General features: G+C 42.6%; 1 protein-coding gene across 6 annotated transcripts in view; it reads right to left on the minus strand.

The window, feature by feature from the left end:
- Positions 1-21,826, minus strand: part of RUFY3 (RUN and FYVE domain containing 3) — an 84,677-nt gene that overhangs the window by 1,518 nt on the left and 61,333 nt on the right. For 3 of the 6 annotated variants that reach the window (XM_044224767.1, XM_044224768.1, XM_044224769.1), the window contains 10 exons: positions 21,751-21,820; positions 17,862-17,954; positions 16,465-16,548; positions 13,890-14,057; positions 12,916-13,013; positions 8,389-8,508; positions 6,817-6,916; positions 5,093-5,157; positions 2,549-2,576; positions 1,706-1,774 (listed from right to left, as the gene is read on the minus strand). In XM_044224767.1, coding sequence (XP_044080702.1) covers positions 1,706-1,774; positions 2,549-2,576; positions 5,093-5,157; positions 6,817-6,916; positions 8,389-8,508; positions 12,916-13,013; positions 13,890-14,057; positions 16,465-16,548; positions 17,862-17,954; positions 21,751-21,820 — 895 coding nt within the window. Of the gene's footprint in view, positions 1-1,705; positions 1,775-2,548; positions 2,577-5,092; positions 5,158-6,816; positions 6,917-8,349; positions 8,509-8,742; positions 11,131-12,915; positions 13,014-13,889; positions 14,058-16,464; positions 16,549-17,861; positions 17,955-21,750; positions 21,821-21,826 lie in introns of those variants that run through there. The other 3 variants (XM_044224771.1, XM_044224772.1, XM_044224770.1) reach the window with 2 other exon arrangements.

The raw sequence follows: 21,826 nt of genomic DNA on the forward strand, positions 1-21,826 counted from the left end.
CATACGAGAAATGCGCAATGCCTCGTCCAGTATTGACTGAACGTTTGCTAAGTGCCAGATGGTATCTGACCAAGCACAGTCTGTCTACGAAGAAGCTTACCATCTCATTCTTAGATCTAAATGAGGAGAAGTAGTGCCACAGAATTCCAAAGAACATATAATACACAAATAATGTATCTTTAGAATACTTTCATTCGTTACATTCACTTTCAGGGGGGCTAATTCTAAAATCAGTTTGGAAGTATCTAAGAATACTCCAAATGAGGCAGTGAGTGGCCACGTGATGGGCTGGGTAGCCAGCCTGGGGTTAAAAATGTTGCTGAATATGAACCCAAAGTACTTCCTGATACACTGATGCACTGAATGCTTTCCTGGAAAGCTCTATAAGCACATCCTTTGGGCTATCAGTGCGGCAGGAGCACAGCCCCCTGCATCCTCTTTATAGGGAAATCGGTCTCTTTATGAAGCGTTTTGACATTTTCGTGGTCACGCAATGGGGCAGCACGTGGGTCACTCCGGCAGTGTCACTGGAAAGGCTGTGACAGGATGGTGCCCACAGAGCTCCAAGGGTCCCTGTATAAAGCCTGTGAAGAGTAATCGGCCCCGTTAATAATGCCGCTTTCTCCCAAACAATTCGCCTTCCTGACAGTGCGGCAGAGGTAGGGGCCACTCTTATTTGAAAGCCCGAGAGGAACTTCCCTCTGACATACTGAGGTTATCCTGCGCAGCTCAGAAAAGCCCGAATTAGATTAGCTGTTTCTTCATTTCGGGAAATATGTCTAGAATTCCAGTTCTAATTCTAGAGAGGCAGGTTCATCTTTATCGGATTCTGCTCATTTGAGACTAGGTCATATTATGATTTTGTTCGCTAAAATTCAGCAAGGTCACAAACGGCAGCACGCAGGCTGCAATCCAGGATCTGGGCACATTTCCTTCTCTCTTCCAAGCACTTGCTTCTTACAGTCATTTGTCCATTTTTGAGCATCTACAATGACGCGGGCACCGGATGCCGTGCTGGGGGCCAGCAGTGGGAGCAGGTCCAAGAGCCACCATCAGACCACTCAGCGGACACCAACGCTTCCTTCTCTCTGCCTCGGCCAAGTGCTCTGCCAGAGACCCCGCGGGCCCAAGGGGAAAGCAAGTGGTTTGGTGGAGAGGGCGCAGTGCCCTGGCAGAGGCCGATTCTCCAAATAATTCAGAGAATCCCTCCCACCCCAAACTATCTGATTTGTTCTAGGCAGGAGGAAGTATCAGAGGAGTATAGATTTGGGGGCCAAAGTCAGGTTGCAGCCGGGATTTGCCACTTACGACCTGAGAACTTTAAGAAATGTGCCTAAAATCTCTGAGCCCAAGGTGCTTCGTCCATAAACGGATGACACAAAGACGACAAGCTTTACGACAGGGACTTGGTCCGTGCTGGTTCATTACTCTTTCTCGAGCACGGGAAATAGCACATTCCACACAATAGGCACTCAATAGCCCTTTAGCTATAAATTTATTTTTAAAATTACTTATATTTATTTTAATGGGGATTTACTGACATGACTTACTATGGCTGGAAAAAAAAAACGTATTTTTTAACAGGTATTTTATAAATGCTTGCTTCCTTTTGCTTTTCTCCCCACTCTGTACTCTCCACAGCAAAGTCCCGAGTACTGAAAGGGCCATCCCTGTGAAGAACCCGTTTGGGCCTCAGCACGGTTACCTTGGTTCGGCTGCCGTCTTCCCGGCACAGCTGACACGTCTGTGGCTTCTCGGAGAGCAGCAGCTGACTCTAAACCACACATCGAGCGAGTTAGTGTCCTTAGCCCAGAAACAGTGATACTTGCAGAATATTCATTTTTTTAATCACAAAATTAATAGAACCACACTACAAACTATCTGGAAACCAAAGAAACAAATTACATATGGTTCTAACTCCTTAATGCAGCCCTGGTAATCCCATCACTATTCCTGGAGCTCTTTTCATTTTTATAAAAAGTAACGTGATTTTATTTCTAAAAAGAAAATTCAAGGATACAAGTGTAAAGTAGTAAGTTAAAAATAAAAAAAGCCCCATCTCTCTTGTCCTACTGTATCATCGAGAAGGGAAGGCAGGAGGCTTTTTTGTGTCTCATGGGTGAAGGATGGGCTCGGTCATAGCCGCACTTACCCTCTTTCTCTGCGGGTTGTCATAGCCTGTTTTACTTGCAAAGTATCTCACAACCATTTATATTTGTTTATTTCCAAGTGATCAATAAGTCTTTTTTTATGGAAGGAAAAACTAAGGGGAAAAGAGGTACAGTGAGCTCTCTTAGGTCCCACAGTATGGCAAAGAGACTTCCAAGTAAGAAGCGAGACCTGCGGTTTACTTAGGAAACGGCTCAGAGCTCTGCGACTTCCCGGCAGGCGGCAGTTTAGGCGGGTGCACTTGTAAGGGTAGTGTTACAAGGGGGGCCCCAGGGGCCTGTGTGCATTCACCGACTTTCCACGCTGCCTGTGTACAGCCAGGGACAGGACAGGTGACTACAGAATTCACTCGAGATGTCGGAGAACGGGGGGCCATTACCTGTTCATCCTCAGGGGGAGACGGCAGCCTACAATGGAAAATTAAAAACAGGAAAAAACAGCAACTGATTATATTTCTCTGTGAATCATCGCAAAAGCACAGGAAAAGCAGCACCACGGTTCTTTAACGTTGTTGACATAATTGTTAACCTTGACCTCCAAGGAGAGGAAATTTTGGTGGCTAGATCTGATTAGCAGACTCTGATCCTTGACTTAAATTATAGTTCCTGCTTACAAACAGACTTGGAGTTATATTGTATGTATGCTTCGTTTTTACTACCAAGAAAATAGTTTAGCGTTCGTATCCCAGCCTGTAAAACTCCAATGGCCAATGCTATTCATTTTAGTATCTTTTATTATGATATTATAGAAATCTACCCATTATATGTCCTGTATTAGTTCCCCTCTTCCAAATGTCCTTAAAATGTCAACTTTAGCAAATTAATCAGGGTAAGGGGAAGGAATGAGATTGTCACAGGAGTACCCATTCACGCTGAACTATTTCTTCCTGAGGCCTAGCTAAGCTCACCCTCATTTTTCCAATTTGAAAATAGAATTTAAGAGGAGAAGCAGTTCTGGGGATAATACACCACAGATCCACAGTGGTTCTGATTCTCTCCCACCGAGGGGCAGTGTGACCACCAGGGTGAGCAGGTGAACAAGCTGTTCCTCGGACTCTAATCCCAAGAAGCCTGGCCATGTTTTAGGATTGTTGCTCTGGCCAGGACAGGCTCTGGAAGCAGCTATTACATAGAGCAAAGGACTTCAACAAAGAAGACATGAGAAGCAGAAGCCACTTAGGTGGGTCATCTTACTTCTCTGTGCTCCCCAGTTTTCTCTTCTGGAGAATTACATTTTTAAGGAGATAATGAATGTGAAACACACTATTTAAGCTGCAGGGCACTATACAGGTAGAAGATAGTGTCTTATATTCCCAGGGCTGAAATCAGATGCTGGCTTGTAAGGTCTCCTGATTGTAAATGACTTAGTCCTAGTCTGGAATGGGGCTGATTCTGAAAGGCTCTTTAAAGCCCTCATTAATTTTACAGCCTTTCGAGTTCTTTTCTTTGGCCCATGCTGATCTGCAGGGTCATTTAAGGTTAGTCCTCAATCAGGCCATGCGCTCTTAGGGAGTAAACTTAAAGGCTTTGGAATCATTCTGGCCTTGGAGGTCAAGTACCTGCATAAGGAGTCTTTTTGCTGGAACACTACCTCATTCTTGAGGCATCAAAGCCTGGAGAGCGACAGCTGCCAAAATGTATGCAGTATAGTTCTCTCCAAGCCCCGCTATAGGATCTTTCTCATTACTAACCATGGCTGCTGCTGTTCTTATAACAGACTGATTCTGGAGCAGTTTTAGATTCATAGCGAAACTGAGCAGAAAGTCCTGACATTCCCCATATACCTCGCCTGCCCTTCCACCTTCCCCCAACATCAACATTCCACACCAGGGGGGTAAACGATGCGACAACGGATGAACCTACACTAACACATCATAACTACTCGGTCTGCGGGCTGCGTTAGGGCTCACTCTTGGTGTGTACATTCTAGGGGTCTGGACAATAGGAGGACACGTATCTATCATCACAGCCCCATGTAAGTGTTTTCGCGGTCCTAAAAAATCCATCATACCCCGAACCCCTGGCAAGCACAGTCTCCATGGTTTTGGCTCTTCCAGAATGTTGTACAGTTGGATCTCCTTCATTTTTTAATGCAGGGGCACTGTGTAATATTTTGTTCTATTTCCACCTGCTAAAATAATTATTAAAAGGCAACTTCCTTGAATAATCCTATGGTTTTCATAGTGAGAAGATCAGGTGAAGAGTTAAGAAAAAGGCATCAAGTGAAGCTTTTTGAGACTCTTCAGAGAAAGGACACGAAGAAAATAAGAGGATTTACTGGAAACAGAGCTGCCTTTCACATAGCACGTCGGGGAAACAAGCCATACTGGAGCTCATTTAAGAACCTAAGAATTGGGGACGCCTGGGGGGCTCAGTTGGTTAAGCAGCTGCCTTCGGCTCAGGTCATGATCCCAGCGTCCTGGGATCGAGTCCCACATCGGGCTCCTTGCTCGGCAGGGAGCCTGCTTCTCCCTCTGCCTCTGCCTGCCTCTCTGCCTGCCTGTGCTCGCTCTCTCTCCCCCTCTCTCTCTGACAAATAAATTAAAAAAAAAAATCTTAAAACAAAAACAAAAACAAAACCCAAAACACCTAAGAATTGCTATGATTTGTACTTCGTTCTTCTGTGATACCAACCCAGTAAAGATGAGAAATGATCGCTGAAGCGATCATTTGAGTTTGGGGATTAACCGGGGAAGAGTCAGAGGACGGCTCTGTCACCTTTCTTCTTGAAATGGACTAAGTGGGCGTGGGTTAGTATGTGTTCTCTGGTTGATTTATTCACTCCCCCTTCAAAATGTCTTTCTGGAGTGTTCCTATTACAAGTCGTTGTCTGGTCTGTGCCACTGCCAGAATATATCAAACTCTCCCCCTTTGCGCCACCCCAACTAGCGTTCTATCTTGGTTAGTACTTTATCAACAAACACCTGTGGCTTTCGTCCAGGGCCTCTTTTGGTTTAACATTTTCCTCTTGAATTTTGTGCTTCCCATCCTGCCAAAAGAAAAACAGCCCCATTTATTAGTTATTCAGAATGCTCAACAGTGATGGTATTGCAGACATTTTCTTCTGAGCTTAGGTATATAAAGCTAAAGCAGCTTTTTTTTCTTAGGGAAGGAATTTAACTTTCAAGATAATTTCCCTCATTCTTCACTCTAAGTAGTTTCTTAAATAAATTATTCTGATAGCGTTTGCCACAAACGGTTTTCAGAGTAGATATTTTCCTTCTTAACTCTTGAGGTTCAATGAAAATTCCAAATATACTGGATTTATTTACGCAGTGAGCTCAAGGTATCAGTTCCTCCTTAGGGGATGTTAGTTCCTTCTGTAGATCTCGATCTGCCTCCGTCCTCACTGCCCGCTGAGCTCTGGAAAACTGGGAGAACCGAGCTCCGCCGTGTCCAGCAGACTGTAATGCTCCGGACACTCAAGCAGCTGCCGCGACGTCCTGACAACTTACACGGCCTGTACAACCCGATGATCCTTCTACTCTGAAGGACCAATGTAAAGTTCCAAACTGCGTTTCTACCAACGCTCGTACGCCATGCCTGGGCGGTTCTCGGGGACGAATTCTTTCTGTGGCGCACACACTGCTGTCTGTCTTGAGCTGCTGTCCATCAGCCTCCAAAAACAGAATGTACGTTCTTAGACCACTCGAGTGTCAAGGAAAGGAGATTAGTGCAATATTTACACTCCTGGAACCCCGACTGCGGGGCAATGTAAGATTGAGAAACTCAAGGGCTCACTGGAAAAGCAGGTAAGATAGGCCAAGCATTTAAGTAAATCTCTGCAAGCCCGGCGAAGGAGATGTTCTGTTTGCGAAACTAAACTAATAAAGATGGTGTGCTGCCAAAAACATAGTATTTTGCACACTGTAAAGGAGTAGTAATGAGTACTACGTAATAAATTTCTATTTACTATTATTTGCTATGCTCCGGCAAACTAGCATCTCTTTCTCTAAAAATGCTAAATAAGAAGCTTATATATTTGTCCTTTGTTATATATAACATGAACCAAGAAGCTACTTTTCTCCTGTGTTTGTCTTTGACACAAATGGTATTACGTACTTTTCTGATTTTATTATTTGAAAAGGTTGGCTCCAATTTCCTGGGTCCCAGAGATGGTCTCATTGAACGTTAGCTTCCTTACCACTACAGGTCCTGGGCTGTTGTACAGAAACTTCTAGTGCTATTCTTTAAACACTCTGTATTACTTTCTTTTCCCCAAGCAACTCTAGTTCCCTCTTGTTCTAATTTTCCCAAGAAAAGTACCTTGAGCACAGTAAAACTGAAACCCTCACGATTCTGAACAGACATACAGAAGCAAATCCACATTCAAGACCATTCTCCTGGAGGGAAACTTAGAGTTGGGAAGGGTTACTCCAACATAGTATTAAAGGTATTGGGCAGAAGAAGTCCAAGGAACATGACTTTTTGTTAAGACACCCAAATCATCTTACTTCAAGTGAAACCAAGTTAGAGAGAGTGTCTAGAGGTAGACTGAGAACCAAAGCGTGTTCACTCCAGGTCTCGTCTGCCATCTACATACTCCAGGCCACAGCATTGAGCTTGTGTTGCCAGAGAGAAAACCGTCCAGCTCAACGAGGGAGCCTCTAAAAATTAAGTAAATGACCAAGGGAATAACAAATATTACCATTTTGGGTTGTGGCTTCTGAGGACCCTTTCCTGGGATGCTTCTGTTGTTCTGTAACCTTCGTTCTCTTTCCAGTTTTAGTTCTAACTCAAGCTGGTGCCTGGGATGGGCAGGAGAGGAAAAGGATCATAATTTGAATTTCTGCAATCAGACTCGCTAAAGAATGCCAAACCCTTTCTTAAAGCTCAGCAATTAAATTTTAATACTTGATTAATAAAAAGTTACCAGATATATATGGACAATCAGGTTTTAAGGTGTTAAAACACAATACAGTAAAACCAGTAACACTAAATACAGACAATATGTTTACTATTTCTTGGATAATCAAGAATGTACTTTGCGGTGCCTGAGTGGCTCAGCGGGTTAAAGCCTCTGTCTTTGGCTCAGGTCGTGATCCCAGGGTCCTGGGATCGAGCCCCGCACTGGGCTCTCTGTTCAGCGGGGAGCCTGCTTCCTCCTCTCTCTCTTTGCCTGCCTCTCTGCCTACTTGTGATCTCTGTCTGTCAAATAAATAAATAAAATCTTAAAAAAAAAAAATGTACTTTAAGGGGTGGCTGAGTCAGTTAAGTGCCTGCCTTTAGCTGAGCTCATGATCTCAGGGTCCTGGGACTGTCTCAGGTGGGGCTCCGTGTCCAGCGGGGAGTCTGCTTCTCCCTCTGCCCCTCCCCCTGCTCATGCTCTCTCTCTCTCTCTCTCAAATAAATAAATGAAATCTTAAAAAAGGGATGTACTTTAAGATCGCCCAGTGCCTGAGGGTCACCACTCTGAATATCAGTATTTAAGATGAACTCTCAATAAAGAGTTGTAGTCAACTGAATGATGCGGAGTAGGGTTAACTACAATTAAAAGACACTATGTACAGAATTTCAGCAAGAAACAACCTGAAAGTACCAACTCTGTTGTCCCATTTCATCTTAATTAGCTGGTCTCTCTTTAATGTTCAATGTCCAGCTCTACTGTCCGCCACTAGTGTCCTTGGCAGCCATGTGCTTTTATATCCAACAACAAAGTTCTCTTTATTTGAAGTCAGTGGCTTCAGCAAAGAATTGAGTCTCACTGGACAGATGATATGGAAGGGTGGTTAATGGTTAAGGACTTGGAGTCAGAGAGACAGACTTTTAAAGTGCTGCTACTTACTTGTTGAACTGTGTCAATCTGGACAAACTGAACACATCTAAGCTTTAATTAATTTCATCTGAAAGGGGGGGTAAGCCAATTCCTACGAACAGGTTGGGATTGGATGCCTGTGTGGTGCTTCATCAAGTTTGTGGCACACAGTAAAAATTTAGGGAACACTATTTTTATCAGTGTTATGTGGGCTATTAATTCTCTTAGTCCTTTTCTCTCTTTATCTGGGGCCCTGGGTTCTAGTTTCCTCTTTTTCTGATCGCAAAGCATGTGGACAAAGATATGGGAATGTCCATATACGCGAAGCTTCCTCAGTGCTAATTCCAGAGAAAGGACCCTGCGAAGACAGGACGGAGAGGGCTGGCTCAGGGGACCTGCTTCTCTTGCTGCCGGCCTTAGAATTACCCACGACCGCCCTGGGAGCTCCTGGCGCCCTCTCTTCACCGCTGCCTGGTGAGCTGGTCCACTTGCATCTGCAGACTGTTGATCTTGTCTCCGAAGTCCTGCTTGAAGAGCCGGTTGTCTGACTCGGCCGACTGGCGGCCCCGCTCAGCCTGGCGCAATCTGGATGTGAGCCACATGAACTTGTGATAAAAAACAAAAGCCACGGTGGGGAGGAAGACCAAGTTTACAACACAAAATAAAGCAACCCAAGGAAGAGGCGGGGAGAGATAGAGGGGAAAAAAAAATGCTTTTCAGGACACAGGGGAAGACACTGTACGAGGGTGAGAAGAAAGACGGAGAAGAAACAAACTCTAAAGAAAGGCAAGATGAAGGTGAACCAGGCAGAGGAAAAGGTGATTTTCCAATTTTTTTTTTTTATTCTAGTACTACAGTTTACAGCCATTAGATGATAAACAATAAAACATCACTTTTTAGAAAATCCATATCCAAAGCCAACCTCAAGTACACAGGAATTAAAGTCAAACCCACTTCTTTGTTTGGGTTTATTTCCTAACAGGTTTGGTACCTTATATTTCTGCTTTACACACATAACTGGAACTTGCAAATGGGCAACTACCGTCTTACACGTGGAACAAGAACATTTTCCTGGTCCTTTCCCTACACCACAATTTGTATTAAATCACTGACATTGTACATGAACCCTTACCTAGGCTTTGAGTTCTTCTCTAAGGAAAAGCCTTTGTCAGAGTTTGGCCATCTCTTTCCTCTTCCATTCCTACCAGGTGGTGTGTGACTAAGTGGACAAAGAACTCGGCACCGGGCCTACATGACATTCCTGATCACATTCTCTGGAAAATTCTAATGAATGCTTTCTTCTATAAATCCCGTAACTTTGCACCTATAAAGCAGCACGTTCTAAGAGGTGAAACATCCGGGGCTCTATAGAATAGAACTGGAAAGCATACTCTGTAGTCTTTAAAATGTTTTATTTTAGTGTTGGAACACTCTTCCCAAATGCTCATAGAAAAGGCAACTCATCACCACGAAAGGCTGATGAAGATAAGAAAAGGTGCAAAATTATAAGAACTAAAATAAGTTCAAGAGCACAGTTTATTCCATGAGGTTGGTCATATGCTCTTTGACTTGACTTTGGTTCAAGTCTGTAAGGACATATAGAAGCACACGTGAAATCTACCTTACTCTCTTAATTCTGGTTTTTCCAAGAAGAAGGTAAAGAGTTTCAAAAGCTGGAAGCAAAGGGGGGTTATCTTTGTTCCCACCTAAGCAGCTGAAATGCTGCAAATCATACCAAAATGAGAAAAAATATTTTTTTTGTCAAGACTTATTGAAGGAATGAAAGCTTATGTAAAGCCTGTTCCCCCAAATCAAAAGTCATTAAAAAAAAATCCTTAAAAAAAAAAATCCAAGTATTTATAGGATTATTTACAATGTAAAGCCTAGAAAGGGGAGTAGATCAGTGGTCACTTAGAAAAAGAAGCCCTGCTAATTCCTATGTATGGAGATCTACAGGAAATTTTTATTTTTAGACTAAATAATAATAAAGAGATTATCATGTATCTATTTCCTACGCTGAAATGGTTTTCTAGTAATTAGATTGTTAGTTTCCCAGAGACATTAGCCAATCCCCATTGGATCAGAAAGTAATAGAAACTCTTAAGTAAATGTTTCTAGCAAGAAATGACAGGTGGGAAACCATCACTTATGTCTATACCTTGTTGTCTTTACTCCAAAAGGAAAAGCAGGATAGATCTGAAAATTGTGTAGTGTTGTGTTGTGTTTTGTTTTTATAGGAGATGAGTTTTTTCATTAAAATTATTCTCTCTGAGCTACCTAAATAGGAAGTGGAATTACAGGAAAATGGCAGAGGTAGAAGATGGCGAATATTAGGAGGGTTTTCCAAGCTTCCACATTATTATGTTATCGTAAGTTACCTAATCACTAACTTTATCTCTACGAACTTTAAAGAAATGTAAGGATGCGGGTTTGTTCCCCCCTCCCCCCACCAAAGTCACTAAGGCAAAAAAGTTGCAAGCAATCTTGGTTATGGAGAACAGAACTGTAGTGAAATGCTAAGTATTTATCTGTGGCTTGGGGAGTAAACCTACACAAGGAACATGGGGAGGGGACGTGGCCTAGGAGACAGAGCTACTTTCGAAGAGTCCAAGTCTGTAGGGCTGTCACTTCCAGTCCATTACAGTGCAATGGTAGAGCAGGCTCTCTGGCGTGGACAGCGCACCTCGAATCTGGTACTGTCTGAAACTGAGCTGTAAAGGCATCAATAAAAGATGCACAGAGTGTCCATTCCCTAGGCTTTTTTTTTTTTTAAATGGTGTGTTTATTTATTGGTCGACTTTTAAATGGTGTTTATTTATTGGTCAACTCAACCTTTTTTTTTTTTAAGGTGTATTTATTTATTGGTCAACAAAGTAATTTCTTGAAGTTGATTTAGCAATTAATTAAGAACTTATACTAAATGTTCTAACTCAAGGGAGAAAATAAAGAAGAAGAAAAAAAACCCATGGCCTAGATATCAAATTGTTGTTGTTGTTTTTTAAGTCCAACAAATTCAGAGTCGATTTTTGGTGACATTTTATGTAGAATCAGAGCTTAAATGAAATAACTTTCAGACTTCTTTCTTTACAATTAAGTTGTACATCAGACTTGCGAGGTGACGAAATGCAAAATGCCTAATGATGTTTTGGGATCAGTTTATTTGCTGCACTATTTAAGGTCTTTGCCTGTTTCACCAAATCCTTTTCACTAAATTAGTAAAATAAAAACAAAAATGGAGTGAAAGGGGAATGAGAGAATGAATAAACGGGAAAGAGAAAAATAGCAAGAGAATAAGTCAGCTTAATACTTGAAGAACTCATTATTTTAGTTCTACTTCAAATGCCAAGTCAAAAAACTATTAAAAAATAATTCTATGCAACAGTTCAAAAACCCAATTTATGAACACCGAAATTAATTTGTTAAATCATAAACATGTAACTGCTACAAGCAAGCACTTAGAGAACTTTCTGGAGAGATTGATACCTTTTTATTTAAAACCAGCCAAATCAGAAGCTTCAAACTTGTTTACTGATTTGCAATTAACTCGTGAGTTACCATTAATATTCAGTGCCATTCAGGGCCCTTCCTGGTCAAGATTTATCTGAATAAAAGAAGCCATCCACTCATCTGTTCATTCATGCATCTGCTAAATGAATTCCTTGTGTGTTCATGGCACTAAGACAGAGCCAATGAGGGAACTTAAAAAATTCATTAAGTAACCCGGAGGAATTCACACTTTCATCAGATGATACATATATATAAAGGGCTGGAACGTGAAGCAAAAGGTGACAAGGAAGCATTACGGACAGGTGTGGATGTAAGGCTACGGGAATTCCGACAAGGACAAATGGGTAGATGAATCTGAGAAGAAGCATCAGAGGAAGCTTAGGAGAGGTGGTGGCTTGGGAGCCTGAAGGTAAAACAAGGATCAAAGAACAAGGCGGCGAGAAGAGGAAGGGCCTTCCTAACCGGTGGGGCTGCTGGGCAAGGAACAGGTGGGGAAAGCGCAGGCGCGCGCGGGGGCCCGCAGTCACGCGGCTCAAGTAAAAGGGTCACCCGTGGTGTTGGAAGTGGCAACCCACACTGGCCACGCCGAGTGACCGCGGGTGCCGTGGCTCCTTCAGTCTTGAAATCTTGGCCATTTCTCTTGGCAGCTGAGTCACCACGAAGAAAACAGGTGGTTTCAGCCCAGGGAGAGGGTGTGTTTTGGGCAGCCTGAATTGTAGGCACCTGACGGAAACGGCGGCTCCGAGCACGGGAACCCAAGGCTGCGTTTTCAGAGGGGGACAGAGCTGGAGACGGACAGATGTAAGATTGCGGGCAGGGGGACAGCGGACACTACAGAACGGCTCGGGAGAAAGGCGAGAGAAAGGGAGATGGGAGGGAGGAGAGAGGAGCTCAGGAGGTAGAAGGGCCCTCGGTATCCCGGCGGCACCGCACCCGCGCACCCAGACTGTGGTGAGGCAGAATAAACCCCAAACTGCCCGCAGACGTAAAAGTGCTTCTGGGACACCGGGGTGGCTCCGTCAGTTAGAAGTCTGCCTTCAGCTCAAGTCATGATCTCAGGGTCCTGGGATCGAGTCCCACATCGGGCTCCTCGCTCAGCGGGGAGCCTGCCCCTCCCTCCCCCCGCACCCCCCCCCAACTGTGCATGTCTGACTCTTTCTCTCTCTCTCTCTCTCACAAAAATTTAAAAAATTTTTTAAAAAGCACTTTCATCCTGTGGGCCTCCCTCCTCCAACATGACACCGAAATGGGATTATGTAAGAGGATTACTGTTCCACTGTTCAAAAGAGTCAGGAGAGCCTGGGGTTTCTTACAAATGTTTTCAGTGACATCTTAGAGAAACACAAAATTTAACTGGCTTTCTACTAGCAAGTCTGGTGATAAGTTGGGAGAATTTCATACACTTTGTCTGCCAAGTGCATAGCATTCTCTTCCCTTCCAGCACGGAAAGCCCAAGATGTTTCACTCAAGAAATAGCACTTTTACCTTTGTTCGAGTTGTTTGATGGTAGCAGCCATCTGATTAGTCTTCTCTTCCAAACGACTGTTTAGTTCACTTTTCTGTTTTACTCCTAAGTCTGAACTCTGTTATGGAAAAGAAATAGGAGTGATGTACATAGAACATAAAATCCTGAAATAAATCACACACGGCTTTCTGAACTTAACCGTAAGAGATTAAACAGAACTGCTCATATATTTATCTATCAGTTAATTTCCAAATGGAGAAAGAACAAAATGCAATGATTAAAATCAGTATTGCTGTGTGCAGCTTTGTCACAGAAATGAACATTACGAGGCTCCTCAGTTTATCGTTTCAGTGTAAGAACTAACGCCGTGTTGCTTCGCAAAGTAAGGCAATCAGAAGACAGGTACCTATGACTTCACTTCCATGTGGAATTTAAGGAAAAATAAAAGGATGAACATAGGGGAAGGGAAGGAAAAATAAAATAAGACAAAACCAGAAAGAGAGACAGACCATAAGAGATACTTAACTCTAGGGAACAAACTGAGGTGGGGGATGGGGTAACTGGGTGATGGACATTAAGGAGGCCACTCGATGGGATGAGCACCGGGTGTTCTGTGCAACTGCCGAATCACTGAAGTCTACCGAAACTACTAGTACACCATACGTTAAAAATTGAATTTAAGTAAAGAATGGAAAAAAAAAAGCTAATGGAATATATAGCTCAGTTGACAGGGGAGGCTGGAGGGTAGAAATTATCTTACAGGATAAAAAAGACCACTTTCCCCACCAGAATCTGAAAAAGAGCTATGGCTTTCCAGAACAGCACAGGATCCTACGCCGTCTGATCTCTACAGCGGTTTACTGGCCGCCAGCCTCCACGTGCGACGGGAGTCTTCCCTCTTGGACGTCAAGCCTGATTCCAGAGAGACCAGAGGGGCGCAGGGAACCCTGGGAGTTTAGAGAGCCAGCGAGTGTGTTCCTCTTCTCGGCCCTACCTGCAGCTTGAAGGCAAGTTCATGCTTGAGAGCCCGGAGGTCATCCAGCTGCTGCCGCAGAGACACCAGGGCGTCCTGCTTCTCGCAGACATCCTTCTCCAGCATCTTCATAGCCAGCTCCATCTCCTGCCGCATGCTGATCTGCATCTCCAGTTCTTTCTCCACATCCTGCCCCCAAACGTAAATAAACTGCTCATTTTCTCTTTCCTCAACGAAGCACCAACTATGAAATTCCACAGGAAAAGGTGTAAACTCCAACACTCTCAGGTCTGAATATTCGGGCAAAATAGCTACAAGCTGTCACTCGATGCAGAGAAACTAACAAAGGAATAGTAATTAGGATCACTGAAAAACGTTTATTCAGTAATTTACAACTCCCCAAAACTTGGTAGGCCAGAGACAGTGCTATTTAATAGGTCTGAAATACACACATACTTGAGATGCTTCATTACAGCGAGACAACTGGCGTCATGTTCTATCATAGAAATGTACATAAAGTGCTACCCGAGCCAGCGCCAAATGAAGCACTTGCAATTCTCTTCCATTTGGATGTTGTTGATGTCATCAAGAGCCCAAGGAACCCGAAAGATACTCTGGGTCTCGAGGGTAAACATCTCAGTAAGTGAAAATGATAGATATGGTAACTGAGTTTTTATAATCACATAACATGAACCCCCTTTTTGGTCCAATCATTATTACTGCAACATGATTTGGAGGATCAAAGTTACAAAGACCTGAATTTCCTTCTCCATCCATTCTGTTCCCTGGGGCGTATCTAGGAACTTGCATGGTTTCTTTCCTTTCTGAATAAACCGGTATCTTTTTGTGACAAAAGCATGTGGAAAATTCTGTGTCAGATTTTTTTTTTTATTTTTTTAAAGATTGTTATTTATTTATTTATTTGACAGAGAGAGATCACAAGTAGGCAGAGAGGCAGGCAGAGAGAGAGAGGAAGGGAAGCAGGCTCCCTGCTGAGCAGAGAGCCCGAAGTGGGACTCAATCCCAGGACCCTGAGATCATGACCCGAGCCGAAGGCAGAGGCTTAACCCACTGAGCCACCCAGGCACCCCGTGTGTCAGATTTTTAAGATACATGTGCCACTTAACTGAGGTGTCCCTCTGTGCACAGTTAGCTTGATTCAATCAGACTGCTTTTGAAATGCTGACATGGGTTATTTCTAGGATCTTCCTCATAGGAAGTGTTTTGAGATCTAATTCATAAACACATAGAAGGAAAGTGATAATTCTAGGATGTTAAACTTATATTGCTGTTTGCTCAAAACATCTGAAATTCTATTCTATACACTCTTACGTGGTCATAATTTTTAGAAACCGAATCACCTTTGTTTTGAGCTTCTTCCTACTTTTGGAGAGAGACACTGTTGGTGGGGGGAGATCCTGTCGTACCATCACTACTGCAGGAGGAGTTCATTTACCAATACCAGGGATGTATCAATGTACTAATCCTTGGCTAAAATCTATTACAGGAGTATTCTTCACTATTCTACATTTATACACACACATACATCCTCCAAGGAGACATAACAGAATCTTTCCAGGACGAGGACTGAGGTAGGGGTGGGGATCACCAAGTTTAAAACAGTAGGTTCCGAACGTATACGTAATGTTCTCGTAACACAAACTATAAAACCGAAAAAAAAAAATTGGCAAAATCCCGTTGGCTACTAAGAATAGTCATACTCAGAAAGTGGACTGGGAAAGCGTTATAGGGAATATGGGTTAAAATGAGTAAGAAATATACACCTGAAACTAATGTAACACTGTGTGAACTATGCTTAAAAAAATTTAATTAAAAAAAAAAAAAGTCGGACGCCTGGGTGGCTCAGTTGGTTGGACGACTGCCTTCGGCTCAGGTCATGATCCTGGAGTCCCAGGATCAAGTCCCGCATCGGGCTCCCAGCTCCACGGGGAGTCTGCTTCGCTCTCTGACCTTCTCCTTGCTCATGCTCTCTCTCACTGTCTCTCTCTCAAATAAATAAATAAAATCTTAAAAAAAAAAGTCACCGAAGCAACAAAAGTATCGTTGTTCTCTGTACGAACAATATTCTCTTTAGCAAATACTATGATCTGGAAAAATCCACCCTAAGACTTAGCTAAGAGGGCTTCCTCGATGCCATTTTAGTTGAATCAGATAATTAGAAATTTTCTACAGTTTTCCTATATGCAAAATCCACTGTATTTATCAATAAGCAGTGAGCCTTTCCTACAGAATTAGGTAATATCCTTGATTAAGAGTGCTGAGCACTACAACTGAAACTAATGATGTACTATATGTTGGCTAATTGAATTAAACTTAAAAAAAAAAAGCGTTTTATGCAAGTAATGTCCAGTGAAGGTAAAAAGCAACCATATGAAAATTTGTCTTCATGTCTAATTATATTTATAATAAATATACTCAAAATTAAAAATAAAAAGGAGAAACAGTTTTTTAGGATCTATAAAAATTTGTTGGCCCACTACTAATGTTCCTGAGCCTGGTCTGTTACGATCAAACATCTAAGTGGGCCTTTACGTTTAATGGGTTACTGAACTACTAGAACACAAGTTAAGTTTACCAGTCGCAATTGTGTCTCCTCCTTTAAATGCTTTCTGGCTTCACTCAGTGCTTGTCCTTCTGCAGTTCTGTCCTGCTTAGGACCCTTGAAAAGATAAACAGAATAGTACATATATTTAAGGATTAAAAAAAATCTATATAGAGTTAGCTGACACTGCTATTTAGTAAGGAAAAATGATTATATTTTATATTTAACTAAACAGGTATAACAATGAAAAAAGACAACAAAGAAAATGAAGCAGCTTGGTAAATAAAAAATTCTCAGCAGAACTGGGTTTTCTCGTCATTTTGTTTAAAGTCCTAAGATAGGTTATCATATCAAGTGCAAGAAGTCTTAAAAGTCAGCTTCTAAATACAAAGTGGCATTCACTGTAAAATGTAAATTGGGCCAAAGGTTCAAACGGTAATATATTCCTTCTTCAGAGATCTCACATTTGGAGTCTCCAACCATCCAGAGAGATCATAGCTAAAAACAAGCAGATCATCAGAAAATTGTGAGGAGTCACAGTTGTTTTCACAACACCCACACATTAAAGTCAAACCCACTATTCACAGAGAACTACACTAGTCCCCACTCTGAGCCTAGCTGCTTACTCTAGCGGAACAACTTTAATAACCATGGCGATCTGGATTCCTAGATCACAGAAGAACAGAAGCTTGCAGATAAAAGGCAGTGGGGAGACACTAATACCAACAGCAGTGAGAAGGGAGAGATGTCAGCGAGATCATAAAAGCAGAGAAAAAGCACCCAGAGCAATCTGGAAACATTTAAGTACAGGGGCTAGAAGCTCAATCAATTCCAACAGCCCCATAAGTGGCATCATTAGAACTTAGTATGGAATTGCCAATGTTGGTAATTAGGACTTTCAGTCATCATGAACAGCTAATTGTGTTACATCATGTCCTCTACCTAGGATTGCTTAGGAGTGTGCAGTACATAAAAGATTTGCAAAAAAATCTGTGTAGACATATATAAAAAGTTTGATACCTTAAGGGATCAAGTTATCTAGAAAACTCATTTACATGGTAACTCCCAGTGGTACTAAATAAACACTTCTTACAAGTAGTAACAGGGCCTGAAAACAACGGTATATTCAATATAATAAACATAACACTTAAATACAGTACAAATCATGAGTCCATAACAAGACACTGAATTAGACCGGTTCTTGAAATTTCTCAACAATAGAGACAGAGGTGAAGCCAGGGAGCGTCTGTAGGAAGAACCTCACAGCCACGTAAGCTCCATCATTACCCGATTCTGCAGGGAATCTCTGTAAAAACAGTGCAAGTGCTTGATGCTTCCAAACAGTCCTCTAGAGTAGAGCCCCTTCCCCCACCTGCCCCGCCACGTTAACACACTCTCTAGGAATATTGTATAAACCCAGTAAGGTTAACCTTCCGATTGGATTCCAATATGTAGGAGCTTTCCTCTTTAACTCGTTCCATTTCTTCTTGTAAGGTAATAATCCTGTTGTTTGCAACTGCAAGCTGTTGAAAAAAATTTAAAAAAAAATTTAGGGTAAGTTTTAGGGTAAATAGGATAAAATAATCCATGATCTGCTAGGACCTAACTTTCAGGCTTGCGTATTCCTAGAGAAGGAAAGAAGGTTATCTGTAATTGCATAAAAATGTTTATTGTTTCAGAAATTAGGAAAAGTATTTTTAAACTAGGTTAGATAAAAATAAAAAGTATTTCCTGGGGAGCCTGGGCGGCTCAGTGGGTTAAGCCATTGCCTTTGGCTCAGGTCACGGTCTCAGGGTCCTGGGATCGAGCCCCGCGTTGGGCTTTCTGCTCAGCGGGGAGCCTGCTTCCCCCTCTGTCTCTGCCTGCCTCTCTGCCTACTTGTGATCTCCCTGTCTCTGTCAAATGAATAAATAAAATCTTAAAAAAAAAAAAAAGTATCTCCTGTTGCTGCTTTTTGTGTAAACTCTTTTTCAGTACCAAAATGTTAACTTAAGATCATCTCAAAGGTTCTCATGGGTAACTTATATTTAGCTATAATACCTATTTCGAAAACGTTTAATGAAGAGGTCACGTCATGTCTTGGGGACTTATAAACCCTATGTAAGACCTTTGATAGATGATTTTTAAGAGTAAAGAAATGGAACTTCAACGTTATCACTAAAAATGCCATTAAGTATCGAAGAGATCTGTCATTTCAGCTCCTGAACAGGGAAGGTGACACTATTAGCAGTATATGCTCAGGGAGACGTTTCTATCTGTACTCAACAGACGGGGAAAGGAAAGTGCCAACGCTTTTTCCACTTCTGCACCTGCTAACCTGGATTCCCCCCAGGGAACATGGAAGAGCCTGGATGAGAGGAGGAAGAACACTCAGCAGCTCCTCTCCGCCGGGCTAGTCTCCCTTAAATGATCTCCTCACGAGCAGGAAGCACAGGCTCTGCTTGGTTCCCGTTCTAGTGCCTAAGTACAGAGGAGCCAGGGCTCAGGCATGCTCTCCAGAGGAAGTCTGGAAGCCCATAAAGCCCTCTCTGCTCCACGGGCCTAACAGTGCATAAAAAAGTTAACTTTGGACAAGGGTGCCTGCTTTCTAGATCCAGAGACATCCTCAAACAGGTTCTCCCAAGACCTTAACATCAGAGAAAGTATCAGGAAACTATGGCTCTACATCCAAGTGGGTCTTCTAATTCAGCTTTACCAGTAATAAAGTGTGTATTTACATATCTTTACCTGCTTAATTCTTTTCATTTCATCATTCCGGTTCAGAATTCAGGAGAGAAAAAAGGGGTTTTGGTTTTTATTTTTTACTGGCCCTCTTGAATCCAAAATAGATGGAAATGGGAAAAGGCAGATCTAATTTGTCTTATCGCTTCTTTATAAAGCCTACACACAGGGCTTACTTGTCTCTAAAAATTCAAAGTTTCAAGAAATTAAATGTTACTGGCAAAATAAGTACATAAATGAATTAATTAACATTGGTAATAATAAAATAAATCTAGGTCAGGAGTAGAAGTCTTGTGACTGAGGGAATAAAATCAATGACCACATTTACTGGCCACTTATGGTAATATCAGGCACTAGTCTGAGTCCTTATGTATCACCATTTAATTCCCACAAAAACTTGACTATTATTTTATCATTCCCATTTTACAGAGAAGATGACCAAGAAATAGAGGCTTAAGTTACTGGCCAGGATTAGAAAGCCAGCAAGTGCCAGGGCTGGGACGCGAACGCAGGTAGCCCACCGGCCCTAGAGACCATGGCTCCCTGCGGTGCCCTATTGCCTCAACAGCCTCAACAGAGGAGCAAGTGGCCCACAGGACAACATTTCTAATCAGAGTTTTTCAAAAGCTTTGTAGGGTAAAATTCTAAGGATCATTTCCATTACTTTTTTTTTTTAATTTAAAGGTTTTATTTATTTATTTGACAGAGAGCGGGAGAGCGAGAGAGTACAAGCACGGTGAGCTGCAGAGGCAGAGGGAAAAGCAGGCCTCCCGCTGAGCAGGGAGCCAGATACAGGACCGAAGCCAGTGGGCTGGGATCATGACCTGAGCCAAAGGCAGACGTTTAACCGACTGAGCTACGCAGGGGTCCTTCCATTAAGTTTTAACATAATTTAAGAATCTACATCCAGGGCGCCTGGGTGGCTCAGTGGGTTAAGCCGCTGCCTTCGGCTCAGGTCATGATCTCAGGGTCCTGGGATCGAGCCCCACGTCGGGCTCTCTGCTCAGTGGGAAGCCTGCTTTCCCCCACTCTCTCTGTCTGCCTCTCTGCCTACTTGTGATCTCTGTCAAGTAAATAAATTAAAAAAAAAAAAAAAGATTTTTCATAGAAACATCTAATGTCATAAAAGGAAAAAATGTAGTTTAGACACTAACAAGTTAAAAAATGTCTTTACTAATCAGAATCAAAGCACAAGGTTAATTTTTATTCTTTTTTTTTTTTTAAGATTTTATTTATTTATTTGACAGAGAGAAATCACAAGCAGACGGAGAGGCAGGCAGAGAGAGAGAGGGAAGCAGGCTCCCTGCCCAGCAGAGAGCCCGATGCGGGACTCGATCCCAGGACCCTGAGATCATGACCTGAGCCGAAGGCAGCGGCTTAACCCACTGAGCCACCCAGGCGCCCCTTAATTTTTATTCTTAATTTGGGGACTTTTCTAAGGGTTTTCCCGTATATATTCTGTGATCTTCAGAGTAACTATGAGGCTGAAAGGAGAAGTGTAAACTTCTCATCTGCTGGGCAGGCAACCGGGCCTCTTGGAGGTCAAGTGATGGACTCTCGTAGGTGACTCGTAAGCAGCATGAAACGCAAGCAGGGATTGCTGGCTTCCGACCAGCGCTCTTTAGGTTATCGACCCTCCCCCCACAAGGAGAAAATAAGGCCCATGAGGGTGGGAGCTTGCCAGTTGGGCACACGCCAATCAGTACACCAAGAAATCATTGTCTAGCTCTTGCACAGAAGCAGTACCAGTTAGAATGGCCAAAATTAGCAAGACAGGAAGCAACATGTGTTGGAGAGGATATGGAGAAAGGGGAACCCTCTTACACTGTTTGTGGGAATGCAAGTTGGTGCAGCCACTTTGAAAAATGGTGTGGAGATTCCTCAAGAAATTAAAAATAGAACTACCCTATTACCCTGCCATCGCACTACTGGGTATTTACCCCAAAGATACAGATGTTGTGAAAAGAAGGGCCATCTGTACCCCAATGTTTATAGTAGCAATGGTCACCGTGGCCAAACTGTGGAAAGAACCAAGATGCCCTTCAACGGATGAATGGATAAGGAAGATGTGGTCCATATACACTATGGAGTATTATGCCTCCATCAGAAAGGACGAATACCCAACTTTTGTAGCAACATGGATGGGACTGGAGGAGATTATGCTGAGTGAAATAAGTCAAGCAGAGAGAGTCAATTATCATATGGTTTCACTTATTTGTGGAGCATAATAAATAGCATGGAGGACATGGGGAGTTAGAGAGGAGAAGGGAGTTGGGGGAAACTGGAAGGGGAGGTGAACCATGAGAGACTATGGACTCTGAAAAACAATCTGAGGGTTTTGAAGGGGCGGGGAGGTGGGAGGTTGGGGTACCAGGTGGTGGGTATTAGAGAGGGCACAGATTGCATGGAGCACTGGGTGTGGTGCAAAAACAATGAATACTGTTACGCTGAAAAGAAATTTAAAAAAAAAAAAAAAAAAAAAAAGAAGCAGTACCCAAATGTCTGCTCAATGAGCAAAGGATGAGTATCAAGCTACAAGCTTCCACTACTGCACATTAGTAAACTGTATGTCGGTCAAAGAATTTCCAAAACACTCACCTCCTCTGTCAGTTTAGTGTTGGATTTTTCTAACGCATCCACTTTTGCCTGAAGATTGTTTACCGTAGCACTGTAA

This window comes from Neovison vison, chromosome 11, assembly GCF_020171115.1.
Source record: "Neovison vison isolate M4711 chromosome 11, ASM_NN_V1, whole genome shotgun sequence".
Classification (NCBI taxonomy): Eukaryota; Metazoa; Chordata; class Mammalia; order Carnivora; family Mustelidae; genus Neogale; species Neogale vison.